Source organism: Telmatherina bonti (genome assembly GCF_933228915.1).
Source record: "Telmatherina bonti genome assembly, chromosome: 7".
Taxonomy (NCBI): domain Eukaryota; kingdom Metazoa; phylum Chordata; class Actinopteri; order Atheriniformes; family Telmatherinidae; genus Telmatherina; species Telmatherina bonti.
Genome location: NC_136625.1, coordinates 22454192 through 22472925, shown reverse-complemented (window position 1 = coordinate 22472925; position 18734 = coordinate 22454192). Strand labels below are relative to the sequence as shown.

The 18734-nt window shown below is 36.7% G+C and overlaps 1 protein-coding gene across 1 annotated transcript in view; it reads right to left on the bottom strand.

Moving 5' to 3' along the window:
* clcn2a (chloride channel, voltage-sensitive 2a) overlaps positions 1 to 18734 on the bottom strand; it is a gene marked incomplete at both ends in the record, with an annotated part of 47102 nt that overhangs the window by 3996 nt on the left and 24372 nt on the right. The window contains 16 exons of the mRNA XM_079243410.1: positions 340 to 584; positions 1613 to 1746; positions 1880 to 2093; positions 2500 to 2610; positions 2705 to 2774; positions 3173 to 3328; positions 4953 to 5055; positions 5558 to 5659; positions 6070 to 6154; positions 7028 to 7153; positions 10441 to 10519; positions 10936 to 10959; positions 11865 to 11945; positions 12254 to 12387; positions 12727 to 12855; positions 13328 to 13459. Coding sequence (XP_079099536.1) covers positions 340 to 584; positions 1613 to 1746; positions 1880 to 2093; positions 2500 to 2610; positions 2705 to 2774; positions 3173 to 3328; positions 4953 to 5055; positions 5558 to 5659; positions 6070 to 6154; positions 7028 to 7153; positions 10441 to 10519; positions 10936 to 10959; positions 11865 to 11945; positions 12254 to 12387; positions 12727 to 12855; positions 13328 to 13459 — 1925 coding nt within the window. The remainder of the gene's footprint in view (positions 1 to 339; positions 585 to 1612; positions 1747 to 1879; positions 2094 to 2499; positions 2611 to 2704; positions 2775 to 3172; positions 3329 to 4952; positions 5056 to 5557; positions 5660 to 6069; positions 6155 to 7027; positions 7154 to 10440; positions 10520 to 10935; positions 10960 to 11864; positions 11946 to 12253; positions 12388 to 12726; positions 12856 to 13327; positions 13460 to 18734) is intronic.

Here is an 18734-nt window from a genome sequence, read left to right as displayed (position 1 = left end):
AGAGGATGCCAGACACAAGCACATTCACATAAACACAAGCACAGAAAAGACAAACATAGGCACATGCAGGTAAACAAACAAGACAGCACAGGTAAGGGCACAGACGACAGAGACACAGAGAACAGGAGTTAATGTTAAAGCACAAATAAATCACATTTATACAGTTTGAAAAAACTTACCACAACCATAAGAGCAGTCCAAAACCTCCATCTGTGCCTTTACCTACTGCTACATGCTTCACACATGCTGTTTCTTGCCACTTTTGGTCTACTGTCTACAACCCACCCCAAGCGAAACATCTCCCCAGCCCAGCCCCTGGCGCCCCCGGACGCCTCACACCTCTTGGGTGCTCACCAAGAAGCGGACCCCTTGGCGAGCGCCGATGTTGGATGAAGCATTGAGGTTGCTGTGGGTACAGGGGGAGCTGGGGCTGCTATCCGTGGTCAGACTAGGCAGATGATCCTGAGTGCCGTTGTCCTGGGCCTGCTGGCGGAGGTACTCCAGTCTCCTCTGGCGACTCAGCTGAAGAGACAAGAGAGACTGGAGCTGCAGTCTCTCTATGGAGCCCAGCAGGATCATGGACTCTGAGGGATAAGTGAGGAGGTAAGAGACTGAATGAAAAAGGAGGAGTGTAACTACAGAATACAAGGTGTTGAAAACAGTGCAAAACATGCATGTTTTAATGTGCATTTAAGTTGTGAAAGAATAACAATCTGATTATACATGAGTATAAAACAGTACTGTTGATACTGATATCTGTTAGCCACCAAAACCATTTAATCTATTAAACCTGATTGGTTTCCTTTATTGGCCGGTATTTGGAAATGACATGGATATACAGAAAAGAGGTTTTAGGATGCCAAATGCATGTTGAGAGCAATCATCTTGTTCTCTGTGAGAGAAGATCGTCTTTTTCTTGAACTGTGGCAACAAACATGTAGATTAACAACTTAATTTTTCTGGATCTGGTTGAGGTTAAATACTGTTGCTACCCAATGAGGTCTGGTTCGCACTTGGTTCCAGATCATCCAAAGAGTTTTATACGAAGGTAGAAGAGGGACAAGTTATGACTTGGTGTCACTTTGCTGCCTTAGCATCTGGATTTCTCAACTGAGCACTGAATTATTCTTCTTATCTAAGAGCTCTTGAAATTAATGTGAGACCTGACACCATAGGCCTCTGGAGCAGGTCCCTGCCACACTGTCCCTAAATATATAGGCAAGGACCAGGCCTTGGCCTGGACTTAGACAGGAAAGGGTTATTCCAGTTACGTCTCCTGGATAGACGGGACAGTCACTTGCAGATTTTTACTAAAATTATTTCTGCTTTTAGGCTGAATTTGTTGTGGTAAAAAGTCCTTTACAAACTACCAGTCATTTAAAATCTACATCACTTACAGGGGATTGTTTCTACAGTGGAATTATTTATCAAAAACGCTTTAATAAATAACTGAATGACTTTAATATATTTTATACTGGCACCATACACAGCCTCTTAATGTAGCTAATCATCATTGGCAAAGTACATTTAATTATTTAAAATTATGTCAATGACCAAAACAGACAGTTTCATCATCATCATCACCAGAGCTGAACACATTGTACAAACTTACCTCTCGATTCAACCAGGGCGAGTGTTTTGAGCTGACCGGTCAACAGCATTTCCTGCAGGTCTCGGTAGGAAGAGTTAAGAGTGATGTAGCGGACATCCCTGACCATTATGTCTTCCACACGGATATTATATTTCCTAAAATACAAAGGAGAAACACATGTTAAAACAAGGAAACAAGAAAAAAAATAAACAAATGTCAGATGAGCAGAAAACAGAAGCATAATCAAAAACAAAAGCAAAAGCAAGATCAAATTAAGATCAAACTTACTCGTGGTGCCCCATCCCCAGTTCAGGCAGGTAAGGAAGTTTCTTGATGCGAATGATGGAGTCGTACAATGATGGCTGGAGCGCCTGTGCCACTGCGTTGGCCAGGATTACTGCGATCATCACAGGCAAAATGTGGGAGATTTGACCGGTCAGCTCAAACACAATCACTGCTGTGGACACAGTGTGGGTGACTGCTCCAGACAGCGCTGCAGCGCCTGTAGAAGTGAAATGTTAAAAACAACAACAAGAAGAAAACAGATTTCTTTGCTTTGCCTCTTTAAGGCCAGTCAAAGTTCACTGTGTTTAACTTCAAATATTCAATATGAAAACTAACTGTATGCTATTAACTAGAGCAAAACAAATGAATATCTACAGGACTCATTTTAAGTTACAACTCCCATTTATAACATTTAGCATCCAGTGAGTCATGACTGGCAATTTTGCAGTGAACAATTTTCAATTAAACTTTGCTTCAAAATGTAAGTTCGGCATTAGAGGAATTGATTTTTATCAGGCAATTTTTAGAGAGTCTTAAAACCGAAAGAGGAAAGTGGTTTGAAAATGTATTATCATGGAATGGATGATAAATACTATGAAATAAGATTAATTATGAAAACTCACCAACAACTGCATAACCACCAGGAACTATTGGATACACACTGCCATCTGCATGTATACCATCAGGAAACATGGTCGCCATAATCTCTCCAACCAGTCTTCCGAATGCCGCACCTGGTTGTCATGAACAGATTAGCAAGTAGTTAACTTATAGAAAGTCATTGGAAACAAAACAAAACAAACAGAAAAAACTGGAGTTTTCCTTCACCGATAAGAAACACAGGCATGAAAGCCCCACATGGAACGGGCATGGTGGTGGCCACAGCAGACATCCAGAACTGGAGTGAACAGAAAGAGAAGTTTTGAGTGAGAAATGCTTAAAACTAAAATTTACACATATTCTCTACACACAGTTCTTTTAAAAAAGTTTAAGGCATTGTTGATGTTTACATTACTATAATGTTTCTCAATCCAGGTCCTCAGGACCTGCTGCGCTGCATGTTTTTGAGATATTCCTACCTGATTCAGATTCATGCATTTCAGTTCTTTTTAAAACCTGTGATAAAGTAGGGTTACCTCTATAACAAGCAGGTCAGTGGATTGCTAAAGCAACCTGAATGTACTTTAAAACAGAAGCAAATCCTCTGCAATGCTGAGAAGTAGTCGTCTGTTTGAAAGACAAAGGAATGCATAAACTAGATACAGTCCTGCCAAACTCTACATTTTTACTACTTACCTTCATGACTATGAAGAGCATGAGTGTGATGAAGACATTGACCTGGGGGTGTTTCCAGGCATGGTGGTGGCTGATGTAGTCAAACTCTTCAGCCACACCCTGACGGCACCATGTGCGGTTGTCAAACAGTGCGACCAGAGACTCATGCTGGGTCAGCTGACAGGTAAACACAAGAAGTGGTTATCTTGATGAAAACACACAAAATATAGGACAGGCTTGGACTTTGGTGCAGTACTTGTTATCATCTCCACTATGGAGGTGGCAGGAGGTAGCCACCGTTTGTCTGCCTGTCCGTTTGTCTGTCTGTCTGTTAGCAACTTTATACAAAAACTCCTGGATGGATTTTCTTGAATTTTTTTCTGAGAATGGGTCTTGGTCTAACTAAGATTGTATTATATTTTGGGAAACTATCTATCTGGATCCAGGAATTCTTTTGAAGGATTCTTTATCATTGCAAGATAGGGTCATTTTCACCATGCAAATAACTGCACAATAAATGGTCAGGGTGCGTAACAAAACATACAGTAGAAATTCACAACAGGTTTTATAAGACAATAAAGATAAAACTGGATCCCAGCAAAATTCTCAAAACTACAATACAGAACAGGAAAAAAGGGAATCTTTGGAATTTTTATTACTACAATAGAACAAATAAAGATATCACAACATAGCCACAATGCTGGATTTATTATCAAGGAATAAAGGAATCTAGTAATGTATAGACATAAAATGAATGTAGGATAATAACAGGGTGGACGTGAGCTGCTTGGCAGAGGTCTGCGCTCTCCAAGTGCTTTTGTAAAGCTAGAACAAAATGTGTGACTGGGCTCTCTGCTGGCATGGGAACAGACTTGTTGACAGACTTTTGCAACTAAATCTGGACACGTCACATTATCAGCAAATGTCAAATTACAAGTTAAAGCATTTTCTCTACTGCAACACATGCAAAAAGACCACCTGTTAATGCTTTTTATATATAATATCTACAGTGTGAAGCCAAGGCCAATATTAAGTCAATCAAACCATACAAGTGATATTAAATTTGATATTATGCAGCCCATGGGGATGCCAACCTTGGCTGTGGCTACAATCATAACTATGGTTGTCTCCCTGACTCATAGCGCTGCTTGTTGTTGTTTTGATTGTTGTTATGATTACACGTAAGTAGTTGTGTGTGCTGGGATACAGAGTTGTAGTGTAACCAAATTTATTCTGGTAACACATCTGTCGCATCTGATCAAAACAATGCAGGTTCAAATCCTATGTGGTTTAATGATGCTTTAATAGGAACAGGAAAGAGCTGTTAGGATAGAGCGAGGGGGATTATTAAAGTCATTGGGTTCATCCTGTGGTACTGTGAATGTATGGAGAAAATTTCACTGCATCAGAGAGCGGTTAGCTTTATCTGGATTAGAGGCTTGGTCTAAATAACCCGCACAAGACAAAAAAAATTCTGATGGTGCCAATACAACATGAACCTGGTGCAAACATTTTCTGGGAACAAATAAATCAAGATTTTCTTGAATTTACAATTTAATGTAAAAAAACAAAAACAAAATAAATTGACTTCTTGCCTGAAATGTTCAATGTTTTATGAAAATAAAGTCTTAGATACTGTTTATCAACCATATGGGAAAATAGGACAGCTATTAAAGAAGTATTATAAAATCTGAGAAGCGCCACCTGACACCAACACTCACTCCATTTAAAATGAACGTCAGTCAACTCACATCAGGGCATGCTTTAATTCTGACAAAAGGGTGTGAATCTATTTTCTCACCTGTCCAGCCATGAACTGTCCAAAGCCCGGAGGGAACGTGAGAGTGGATACTAACAGGGTGACGAGAGCAGGATACACCAGACGCCTGACAGGAAGAGATGGACTGTCGGGTCATTAATGGGTGTGTTTGTCACACTGTACATGGATTCCTTGGTCAATAAAAAACTCTTTATGATAAACATGAAATGAACTTTATTCATACTCTTACATTTTCAAGTACATTATGATTTTAACTTAGAGTGTGAGAACATCAATCACAAGTGCTTTGTCAATTGATTTCTGTGCTATTTTTAATTATCTGTTTTAGCATTTCTAAATGTCATGTTTTCCTTTTGCTGTTGAGTATAAAAATGTGTTTTAGGTATTTATTTTATGTATTTGTTTTCTGAATGTAATCCAGGCAAAAGCTAAGGCAAAAATTGAAAATCAGAAGAGCAGAAGTGTCAAAAGTAACTACAAAAGTGAGCTCATGGCGTATTATACGTTGGCTTTTGGATTTTCAAGTGCCACTACTCATGTTTATTCTATATGGAGTCAGCAAATACAAGATGAGAAGCAGCTTCTTATTTATATAAACACTTTTAAAACTGAGATCAGATACTCACTTTCTCAGCAAAAACTTGTTTATCGTCTTCTGTTTTCTCATGCACTCTACAATCAACCGGTTCAAGTAGACAAACAGAGCGCCACCAAAACCACAAGCGATTCTGCAAACAGACATGCACACATGACTGTTTGGTCTTTTGAAAAGCTGTCTGGAAAAGGAAAAAACAATGAAACCTCTCCTTAATTTACAGCCTGGATATGTCATTCACTATTGTAGGTTGTTTAACAGTGAGCCAAGCAATGATCACTTATTGTTTTGCTCTTAAAAAAAGAGAAAAAAAAGATTCAAACTTCCCCAAAAATTTGGCTCATTTTGATTCAGTCTCTGCTGGTAATCAACAGACTATAAAAGTTAATTTCATGCCCCATTCATCAAATATAAATCAACTTTCAGAATCCAAATAAGAATTTGACTTCAGGAGGAGACTCAAAGCTGGGTTGAATAAAGGTGTACATCTCTTGAGTAACTAACAGTGTTTGTTGCAGCATTGCTCCAGAGAAACACACTCACCCGAGGATAGCGAATGCTGGCAGCTCCTGAAGGTCAAACGGGAAATCCAGACGGAAACGTGTCTTAAAGAGAGCAGTGATGGTCTCTGAGGAAAAGAACAACATTCTTATGCTGCGGAAACTGTACAGCAATGAGTAAAAATGCATAAAATAGACTTTTCCATATGACAGTGGTTGTCAAACCTTTTGAACCACAAGCCTCAAATAACATAGTCTGGTGTTTCCCACCAATGATACCAATATTTTTGGACACTCAATAATAAAAATTCTAAATGTATGGCTTGTAAAGTATCAGAAACTTCACAAATAAGAAAGGCAAAGGAGGTTTTGTCAGATTCATTTCACCTAAATTCCCCAAATCAGCTTCTCGTGCTGAGATCATTAAAAATTTGTATTTTTAATAAGGTATGAGTAATAGCAATAACTTTGCTGTTCATGCTCTGATGCATAAAAAAATAGAAATGCTAATTCTACATATAAATCTTTTTGCATTAATGGGTTTATTTGGACAGCCTTGAATATTTATTCAGTTTATGTAAGTTTGTTTGTTATAACCGTACTCTGTCAAGCCCCTGATATTTATTTGGGACCACAGCTGGGGTCAGGACCACAAGTTTGAGAAGCACTGCTACCAGAAAGCTAAAGTCCACCACAGTAGTGACCACTAGTGCACACACTCAGTGGTCACACTCAGAAAATGAATATCAATAATAAAAATTTGTACATTTCTGTATATCAGTATATGTGTTACTGGTAAAGAATAAATGAATATGGGACACAACATCAATAAAAAAACAATCAGGATTAATATAATTTTAGCGCAGTTTGAGACCATCTGTTATAAGTTGAATAAAAACATATTATTCTGCCTGCTAGAGAGTTGATGTTGCAGATAAAGTCAAACAATTGTACAAACACATACAGAAATATGAAACAGAAAATATTCTCTTGTACTTTACCTTCCTCCTGGTTCCAGACAGCTAGTACTCTGAATATGAAAGCACTGAAAGTGGCAGCAAAGAAGCCCCTCCAGTAGTTCCTCACCGCAAAAAATGTTGACGTGACCTCAATACTGAACAGGACACCTGCAATGCAACATACTAAGAGTGATACAATCTTTTTTAAAATTGTATTTGAGTAAAATTTCCCTTTGCGTCCTTCTCATAAATACTAAAAGTACAACTATTAGGATGTCATTAACAATATTAACTGATCATTTTTCAGCTTTTATCACCCAGTCAAATCCTTATTTGTTCATCTAATTCTAATAATGTTCATTGACACCTATTAATGCCTTGAGCTTTCAACAGTTGTGTAATAACACGTATGAATAACTGCTCAAGAAGCGAATGTATCGCTAATCATCTTGAAAATGCAATAAATCTAGGTGATCGATGACTGTGTGGGGCATTTTGTTCTGATGTCAGCAAGGATCAGTCTAATTGCTCTACATGAATGAGACAAGGCGTCAATCATTTCCAGAAACAAGCCCCATCTGCCTCTTGTGCATCCACAAGCTTCTGTTGTATCAAACTCTAACAAAGCTGGCATGAGAGATGATTTAGCTTAATGCAAAGAGGAATATGCAAATAATCATCACAGGTTATCCCTAACTAAAGTGGTAATAAATGTAATAATAATGATAAAAAAAAACAAACAGTTTCAACATAATCAAATAAGATTAACAGCAAGATGAAAGATGGCCTGTAAAGTTTGAAAAAAGGTCAACAAGTTCTTAAAGTGTTCAGAAAATATGGAAATTCGAACATTTACATTTTCCAAGTGGGCGAGTCCATCTGCTAAGAGTAAGAAACAGATGAAGGCAGAGCAGCTGCTGATTGGACCAAATATGATTCATCACTGCAACAGTTTATGCAGCAGATTACTTTCCAAAGTCTTGACAGATCATAGTGCAAAATGTTTAGGGAGTTATGAACAAAATAATAAATGAGAGTTAAAAAAGTAAACAACACAAAAATCCATAAACAATGTGTGTGAACGTCCCTTTTAAGCTGAATGGAGGAACGTATGTGCAATTATTCATTTATTTACATCTGACAGAGAAAATGCTAGAAATCGATCTAAAGTCATACTGCAGTGTCTAAAAATCTAAAAATGTGGGGAAAAGTAACATATCAGTCAGGGGAAAATATTTAACTTAGCAACACAAATCTTCTTCTGCTGATTGTCCTCATTAAAACTATGAGTATGAGACATTAGGCTTATACGATCAAAAAAAAAGAAATGATTTGCATTAATTATTACATAATAAACAGCATCATGCAAGCCCCTTTTTTATGCCTGCTAATTGCAGGGATAGCTCAAGTTCATCAGCAACAATTGGACTAAGTGGTACAGAAAATGAATGAATGAATGAATGAATGAATGAATGAATGAAATGAATGAATGAATGAATAAATGAATAATTGAATGAATGAATGAAATGAATGAATGAATGAATGAATGAATGAATGTGAAAGAAGACCTAATATAAGGGCAAAACAACCAATATCTTACAAATTAATGATGCATTAACCATTTTACCTGCGGAGTCTTAATTGATTTAAAACTGTACGTGTTGTTTTTATCCTGATTCTTTTACCTATTTTTGAGTTGAAATGTACCCATCTGACCAACTTCAAAATCACTCTGGCAACATTTTATTCTCTTTAAAACTATAAACTTTTTTTTTTTAGTAATTCAGGAAAATATTGTTAATTTGATCCACCCTCAGCAAAGAGGCTTTAATTTTACCAAATATTCCTTCATGGCTCATACATGGGAAACCTGGAGCAAAGCTTAAGCTCAGTTGCAATGAAACTGACCAGTTAAAGTGATTCAAAGATCTGTTTTGATGTGTCTAGGGTGCCTTTCAGAAATCTTAATCTGGACTGTGTGGATTACAGATCTATATTGCCTTGAAATGTCATGGGATAACCGAGAAGGAAGGGAAGGACATCAGCTAAGATGAGAGATGTCTGGAGCATCACGCAAAGCATCTTATAACCAAGTTATAAGATGCTTTTATAAATAAACTTGTTTTAAAAAATCTAACAAAATATGTTTAATTTTCAGCAATCTAACAAAATTTACACAAAATAAATTCCACATAAAGTAAATAAACAGTAATAATAAAAGGATTTTCTTAATAATAAAAAAAAAACATATTTGCTACTTCACCACATTTACTTTTTTCTTTATCAACAATTTTATTATATGTGGAACATAAAATTATAGTTCACTGTGAGAAAAATCACCATTTATTCAAGTCCTGCAGCTCAGCCAACAACCCATCTTACTCGTGGTACACATACTACTAAACTAATCAGCTAAGATGAGAGATGTCTGGAGCATCACGCAAAGCATCTTATAACCAAGTTATAAGATGCTTTTATAAATAAACTTGTTTTAAAAAAATCTAACAAAATATGTTTAATTTTCAGCAATCTAACAAAATTTACACAAAATAAATTCCACATAAAGTAAATAAACAGTAATAATAAAAGGATTTTCTTAATAATAAAAAAAAAACCATATTTGCTACTTCACCACATTTACTTTTTTCTTTATCAACAATTTTATTATATGTGGAACATAAAATTATAGTTCACTGTGAGAAAAATCACCATTTATTCAAGTCCTGCAGCTCAGCCAACAACCCATCTTACTCGTGGTACACATACTACTAAACTAATGCAGATCTTCATATGTTCAATTTCCACATTCCTTTATTTTAATGTACAAAATTAATGATTTGTTGGCTCTTTAAACAGTTTCCTAATAGCTCTAATGGCTCTTTTCTTGTAAAATAAAAACTAATTGTATGACTTTTAAACAAGATCAACAGCACTTGGTCATTTAAGAAGTCCTTCACTTTATATGATACAGAGATTGTTCTTTGCTATGTGTGTTTTACCCCTACATTATTGGTTTACTTTGACTCTTATTATTTTAATATCTTCAATGTTTATGGGAACATCTAATGTTTTTGTTAGAGCATATCATATTACTAAGATTTAGTGATCATGTATTCCTTCATCAAATATTCATTTAAATTTATTTGATTAATATGAATATATGATGAAGGACAGAAAAATATATGGATTGATGGGATTGCTGGTTGATTTGACATGGGATATCCCACAAAAAACAGCAGAAAACCTCAATAACCACTAAACTCTAAAGATAATTAACCTGTAATCTGTCAACCTGCAGGATCTTGCATGTCAGTTAAACAGTTATATAAATATGCTAACTAAGACTGGTAACCCCTATTTCTAGCATTTCCTTTTTCCAATTATGTGCCATAATTAGATACAATTTAAAAAAAAAAAAAAAAAAAAAAAAAAAAGCTCCAGCCATGGTGTATTACCTCCAATAGGGGCAGCAAAACAGCAGCCCACACCCACTGCACAGGCAGCTGACAGCATCTCCGTGTTTCTCAGCTCGTTCTGTAAAAGAATCAGAGAATAAAAACATAAAAAACTAAAACATAGCTGTGCATTTAAAGAATCAAAATGTATAGGAAGCTCCAGAGAAATGCAACTATTTCACAAAATCAAAAGAGTTTACAGATGAAGAAATTATATAATAAAAATGATGGATGTGCTCATGTTCACTCACTTATATGAGCTGAGGTATATGGGAGGGTCTTATGAAAAGCAGGATTAGATGTTGCATCATGACATGATACATTTATATCAAAGCAAAAATGACAAAGATCAATGCTTTCCTGTGACAGTTCACTGAACAGAATCAAACAGCGCAGACAAATAGCAGGACATCAATCTGTTTTAGTTTCAGAAATGGACAGCATGGATTATTAATGCTAATGGAAATGGAAACTATTTAAGTTGTGAAAACATACCTTGCTCCCTTCAAAGGGCTCTTCCTTTAGCAGTAAAAGTTAAAAACAAGATAGGAATACGTGTGAAATTCGAAGTTACCTTTTTATCCATCAAATCAAACAACCATTCAATGAGCTTCAGTCTTCTTCCCACAGTGGAATGAATTAACATTTAATGTCCTTGTTGCTGAGCCCTCAGTTATTTGAGTCTTTCTAACTTTGCTGACATGTGTTTTCCCTTCTCCATTTCACTGCATTCTATCTTCCTCCACACTGATGTGACTGTCGGTGCAGGGAGGAGAAGTACAGCAAAGCATCCAATGCAGAAACAAGACAGAGGCCCAAGGTGAGGTGAGCTCTCACATGAGTGGAGGTGAGAGTGAATCCTGGGGAATGGCAGAAAGTCAAACAAGCATCAAAGCCTTTTTCAACTACTAACTGCATGTGATTTTTCTGTCTTCATAATTAACACAAAGATTTAAAAAAAAAAAAAAAAACCTCCACAGGAGGATACATTTAGCATGTTATATTGAACTTGTTATTCAACAAACCTCATTTGCTAATACACACTACACAATCGTGTAAGTGTGTGTAGGTCCACGTGTGCATTTGTGGTTGGGTGTGTGTGTGAAAGCCTTTTTTAATGTTTGCTATAGTTTCTCATTTACGTATAGAGCCCATCCAATCTTGCTGTGACAACTGTTGCAATGGCATTCTATTCTATTCTATTGTACTCTATTGTACTCTACTCTGCTCTATCTTCACAGCATATTTTGGCTTTAAATGTAAAAAAAACAACAAACTTGTCCTTTAGGATGTTTAGTTTTACCTGTACAGAGACAGTCAGACAATAATACATCAGACTTGAGGAATGATTGTTATAAATGACACTGTGCCACAGTCTGCTCATACATCTAAATAAAAGTTTGTAATTTGTCTTTCATTCTCACCATATAAATCCCGCCAAAAAGGGCAGCCATGAATTTGCTCAAAAGAGCTGCGCACAGACTTGCAACATGAACAAAAGGTCCCTGTTAAGGAGAACAGAGAGATGCCAGTAAACTTACAAATAAAACAGAGGGGAGCATGCTGCACTCAAAATGAGAGGCAAAACAATTAATTGTACGGTTAAACCCCACTCAGTTTATGAATACTTTATCAAATCCTGCAAGGAAAAACATTACAACTGTTAGCATTAAATCATGTAATTATTTAGACAGTTATGTCTTTAAATGAGACTAGTAAGGGGATTAAATCCCCCTACGGGAAACCTCCAACGTTCATCATTTGTGGTTTAAGTAGCCTGTGATGGAAATTGATGATGAAAATGTTCTTCTACCTCTTTCCCTAGAGGCATCCCACTGCCCAGAGCGCAGGTCAGACCAATGACTTTGGCCACAAAGGTCTTAAAAGTCAGATACTCTTTGAGCACCACCCCCCTGAGTATCGTCTTCATTTCGGGAATACCTGAACCTGAGGAGGCAAGAAAGAGAAAGAAATGCCAGGTGGGTGATGGAATGCACAGGAAAGATGAGTTGAAAGAAAGCAATTACAGGGAGTGGAATGAAGGATTAAATTAAAGAGAGAAGGGAGGGGTGGGTTAGGAGGACTGATTGATATTCATAAAGTTTTGTGTATGCACATCTCATCAAAGGTATGTTTTATGGATGTCCTGCAGAGACATGCAGCACATGTCCTTGGAGCATTTATTGTGCACTTCAGAGCCAATTACATTATTCAAACACAGAGAAATGACCGTGAATTAGTGGGAGGATTTCATATGTTTGTGCATAATTTGTGTAAATGTCTTACCCACAGCCTGAGGTGCCAATATTTGAGTGAACCCTGCTGAGAAAGTGATGAGTACCACAGGGTAGGTGACCCAGGCGATGTACTGCAGAAGCATGTTACTGTCCAGTCCACCATACATCCACTTCTGTGCTGCACATATACACATGTAAGTAACATCATCTCAGTATAATGCAGCAGAAAACTAAACCACTTTCTCCACTTGTTGTCCTTTATTACCTGGTACTCTTTGACTTCTGACAGCTAGCTGATTTATTGATCATTAATTTCTCTTATTGGAAAACTCAAAAGGAGAAAGGAAGGTAAAATTACTTTGATAAAAACTAATAAAAAACTTTGAACATGTTAATAGATGTTCCTCTTTAGACAAGGTAAATATTCAGTCTTCTAAGTATTAAAATGAAGTCTGCTATATGAGCTTCTGAAGTTAGCCTTAGATCCTTGTGTGTTTAGCTGTGTCTGGATTTTAATTTGGCCTAATTCCTCACAAGTTCAGCATGAGGTCAGACTTTTCAGGGATTAACGTTTAATGCCATTTTACAGTAACTTTCTCACTGTCTTTTCAACTTCTTCCATTCTTGTCTGCTTCCTGTCTCTTTCCTACCTTCTTGGCAAAAGGCGATGGCATAGTCCATGACCCAGCTGACAAGAGCCATGAGCAGCCCTAGCAAAATGAGGAAGATCCAGTCCTCCCCCACCCGTGAGATGAGGAACTTCTGGCAGCGTGAAGCACACACTAAAAGCACAGAAACAAAGATATATCTGAATAAAAACTCTTCAAAGTGTGATAGGACTGTGTATAGATATTTGTCTGTGATGCAGAGAGCAACAGTGACAGTGAGAAGACAGATTTCCTTTGATTAGCGATACCAATGTGAAGTTTTAGATTTTTCCTTGCTCCAACATACCTAATTCAATCAAATGAATCCAACAGCCTATCAAGTTTCGCACAATGACTCATTAATTTGACTCGGGTGTGTTGAAGCAGGGAAACATGTACATCTCAGAAAATTGGAATATTATGAAAAAGTTCAATATTTTTTGTCCGTGTGGAGGGTCAATGATCGTCTTCTGGACATCTGTCAAGTCAGCAGTCTTCCCCATGATTGTGTAGCCATCTGACCCAGACTGAGACCATTTAAAGGTTTAGGATACCTTTGCTGGTATTTTGAGTTCATTAGTTGATCAGGGTGTGACACCATGACTTTCTAAGGTTGAACTTTTTCACAATATTCTAATTTTCTGAGACATTGCATTTTTGGTTTTCTTTATTTATAAGCCACAATTTCAAGAACTGAATGTTTGAAATGTTTCACTCTACGTGTAATGAATCTATATAATGTATTGGTTTCACATTCTGAAATGAGTGACAAAAAATATTAAACTTTTTCATAATATTCTAATTTTCTGAGATGTACTTGTACTACCAGTATGATGAGTGCCAAACTACCTACCGCTGGCTTAAAGTAAAAGTATAACATGGCTGTATATCCGCTGAGGGTGGCAGTATTGACTTGTTCCTTGGGGGTGTAGTTCAAGAAAAGAAGAACCTACTCTAACTGGAAACCAAAACTCATAAATAAAGAAGAAAAATTAAAACCTTAAAACTCTCAAGAATATCAAATCAAATCAAACTTTATTTGTACAGCACTTTTCATACAAAAGCACATCAAAGTGTATAACATACAAAAATTAAAAACAGTTTCACATTTAAAAACACACACACACACGTGTTACCCATACACGCACACAACACAACCCTTCCCCTGACCATTAATGCCAAAATTAAAACTAATAACTTTAGAATTCTGTCATCTGTATCTGTGAGGAAATGACATCTGGGGAGTCCGTCCATGTCAGGAGCTGCCCCCGGAGTGACCAACAGAGACGCAGCCACAGGAAACGCCAAGGCCGAGGCAGGCCGGGGTCCACACCCGACCATTTGGCTGCAGTGCAGAACCCCTACCAACATCCCCGGCAGGATGACCCCCGCCACAACAGCCCCACTGGTCAAACAGGTGCAGCCCCCGACACGGAGGATCCCCATGAGGAAGAAGAAAACACTGGAGCTAAAAGGTTAAAAAGATAGAATAAAGACACACAAGATAAAATATCTAAATCAATAATTCTGTAAAACAACAATTAGAACAATAAGATTAAACCTAAGTAATCTAAATAACAAAATAAAGATAATAAAAAGTACATAAAATATGTCATAAACTTAGGTCAGACAATGATATCTAAAAGATTAAAAATGAATGAAAAAATAAATAAATATGTAATTAAATGTATTTGGTTAAAAATAAATAAATAAACAGACAAAAAAGAAAAGAAGAAAAAAATCAAATAAAAGCTAAATGCAAAATGTGGGTCTTGAGCCTCTTTTAAAAAACATCTACAGCCTCTGCAGCACTGAGGTCCTCTGGCAGGTTATTCCAAAGGCGAGGTCCATAAAACTGGAACGCGGTCTTGCTGTTGTTTTGGTTCTGAATTTTGGTATATTAAAAAGGCCAGTACCAGAAGACTTCAGGGTCCGCAAGGGCTCACAACTTAAAACAAGGTCAGATAAATAAGAAGGCCCACGGCCATTAAGATATTTATAGATGACTAAAAGAACCTTAAAATCAATCAGTATGAATTACTTTTATCTCTGGAAAATCTGGAATATTTTAATGTATCTGAGTTCAGGCTGTGCGATACAACCTTAAAGAAAAAGGTTACCTTGATTACAATTAATAAACAATTATTCATTTTCTATACTGCTTAGTCCAATTACGGGTCTTGGGGAAGCTGGCGCTTATCCCAGCAATCATCACGTGAAAGGCAGGGTACACTCTGGACAGGTCACCCGTCCATCCCAAATCAGCAATTATTTCAGTATTTAAATTTTCAAAAGTTTAAATACATAATTCCCATGAGCCCGATGACTGATTACTAAGATCAGTCTTCTGAATTTTGGTTTTGATTCATTTTGGTTACCAGCCCCAAAATGAGTAGAAATGTGAATTACCTGTAGATCAGAAGCAGATGATGAGTCACACTTTCCTAATCAGATGTGGTTTGTTGTGTCTTTTTAAATAACCCCTGATGTGCACCAACAAGTTTAAAAAAAAAAAAAAAACTCCAGAAAATGCTTATAACTTTTTTGTGCCTCCATGACAGATTTTGTCCATTTCCAAAATGTCCAGTCAACTTTTTTTTTTTTTTTTTAAATATATGGAAGAACTGTGGATAACCAGCTAGTCTAACTTAGCCATCTGACCACCTGCTCTCATCATTGAAAAGAATAAATACCTTAAAATAAAGCATTTTCAATTCCTTAATTTCGTAACATAAAAAGCCTATTTTTCAACGGTTATTTCCCTCTCGGACTAATAAAGTGTTTTATTTTGGACTGCAGGAAGAGGGAGCCTCCACTTTTTCTCCACAGACAGTTTAACAATAAGAGTCTAACACAGGGATAGACAACTATTTATAATGAAGCATGCAGTCAATGTAAAAATGAACCCTGATTTTTCCCTTTCATTTAAATTCTAATCTTGGACACTCATGGATTAACTTTGCAGCCATCACAACTCCAAATTGTCATATTATCAAAGGGAAATGTCCTTGTAATCAACTGAATTCCTGCATGCAGGGGTCAAAGGTGATGATGACTCTTGTCTACACATAACTAAGTGGGTAGTTACTTCCCAAAAAAAAAATTGAAGCTGTCACAGAGAAGTTAAACATGCTTTGCTTTACATGGACAAGAAAACATAATGAATTGATAGAAATATCACCATGCTGAAATAATAAAGGACCAAGTTTGACTTGAAAATTAAAGTAAAAGAAGTTCAAAGAATGGAAGTGAAGTAGTGGAAGTAGTGACCAATTAATAAACTAAACTAGGTACTATGTTGTATGTTTACTGATTGAAGCATCACTTTATCTATATCCAGTTTAAAAACGTTGATATAGTGACAAAAACAAAGTTAGGTCATGGTTATAAATTCTACTATTACATTATAATCCATAACTCTCAGCTAGGTCAGCTAAAAGAAGCATCATTGGACTCATTTCTTCTCTCTTGTCTGCGGACACTGCCAAAGCCTGGAATTCACTTCAATATCCAGAGCATTCATAGATGTGCCCGTCCCAAGGGAAGATAAAAATGTGTCACTAACACATTTGCAGATCCATATTTTCTAAAATTGATTCAGTTGACTTTGTCATGGAGAAAACTCACAATTAAAAAAGGGGTAAAAAAGATCAACAGATGGATAGCAATTAGTAACAAAGACACACTGAAAGGCTGTAAAAAGAATTATTAAATATATAAACAATAAAAAGTTTCTTGCAGTGAATGAATTCCCTGAGAGATCAGAACTATCAAGTGTGTCTTCTTGCTTTCATGTTCACTCATTAATTCCACGTGGAGTTTTTTTGAATAAGTTTATATATATATATATATATATATATATATATATATATATATATATATATATATATATATATATATATATATATCCACAGCAAACTCAATCTCTGAAAGTGTTTTCCACAAGAAGAACTCTAGACAAGACTTGATGGAGGACACAAGAGATGCATCTGACTTCAGTTCGTCCATATCTCATCAGAAACCGTTTCCATGAAGAGCAGCTGACAAGGGGCCATTTTTTAAGAAAGGAGGTATGCCAAATGACACAGAACTGTTCTTTCTTTGTTTCTTTCATTTTTTTTTTTTAACACATTGTACAAACAGATTTTTTTAGGTTTCTTGAAGAAAAAAAAACAATACAACTAAAAAAGATTGACAAACTACGAAATGAACAGAATAAATAAAATACTTTGGGGGAAAAAAAAAAATCACACATACATCCCTTGTATTGTATTCACTTTTGTGTGTATGTTGAATAAATTACTGCAACTATTTTCATGTTTCCTGGCATTACGTGCAGACATGAGGCTGGCTTAAGATCTTTGTACTGTAGTACACATTTGAAATGTGTTTTACGCGAATATTAAAAAAAATGTTTGAATTGCATTTAAAGATGTGTTATTGCAAGAGTAAAGTCACAAATGGATGTTAAATCTCCTGTGGGAAACATTTACAACTGTGTGCATGACAGGCAAAGCTGTCCAGCAGCCAGACCACCTGCTGCAATGAAAACTGCCAGTAGAGCATGTGCACATGCATATATATAGTGTTTACAGGCAAATGCTCATGTGCAGACAGACCAGTTACATACAAGGAAAACATGATGGAGAAGAAGAAAAATATTTGTTAAGATACATCCCCATGAGCGGATTAAACTGTCATGTTTTATTTCAGTGTGCAATTTCTGCTTCACGGTTCACTAAACAATTACTCAGGAGAGATGCTTGAGAAACACAGCTTCTCCGTTATCATTTCCTTCATAAAAACATGCACGCATGGGTGCATTTGTGTCTCTCTCCCTGGGAGGACACTGATTGGAATAACTTTTACCATTACAGTCAAATCTCTAAGCACAACCTTGGGCTTTACAATAACCAAATGTCCCTGTTTTACTTAAATTTCCCCATGTTGGACCTCATAAAAATAACACTACACAGACAAGTAATGTCTGGCACCTGCAAAGCCGCATACAGCAGCTCCATGTGCATCTTGGCTCATACTCACATCCGCAGACTCAGTGGCGTTCACGGATGTATTTCCTGATCCTGACCCCTAATAAAGATTGCACCTAAGCCAGACATTTTCTCCACCTCTCCTGGTCCTGCATTACATCACCAGACATAAAGAAGCTTTAATCATGAGTAATGCTGAAAGTTAATGGGCTCTTTCACCCACTTACAATATATTCAGAGATCTACAGCCACTAAATGTCCGGTGCTCTCTGAGGCTGAATCAGAGACTTGAATCACAACAGCAATAAAATCTCTGAAGAGTTCCCCTCTGAGAGTCAAAGTAAACACACTGAGGCAGTACATGTTTTTAGCTCTCCATCACGACCAGCAGCAGAGCCTTCAGCTGCATGTGTAGGTTG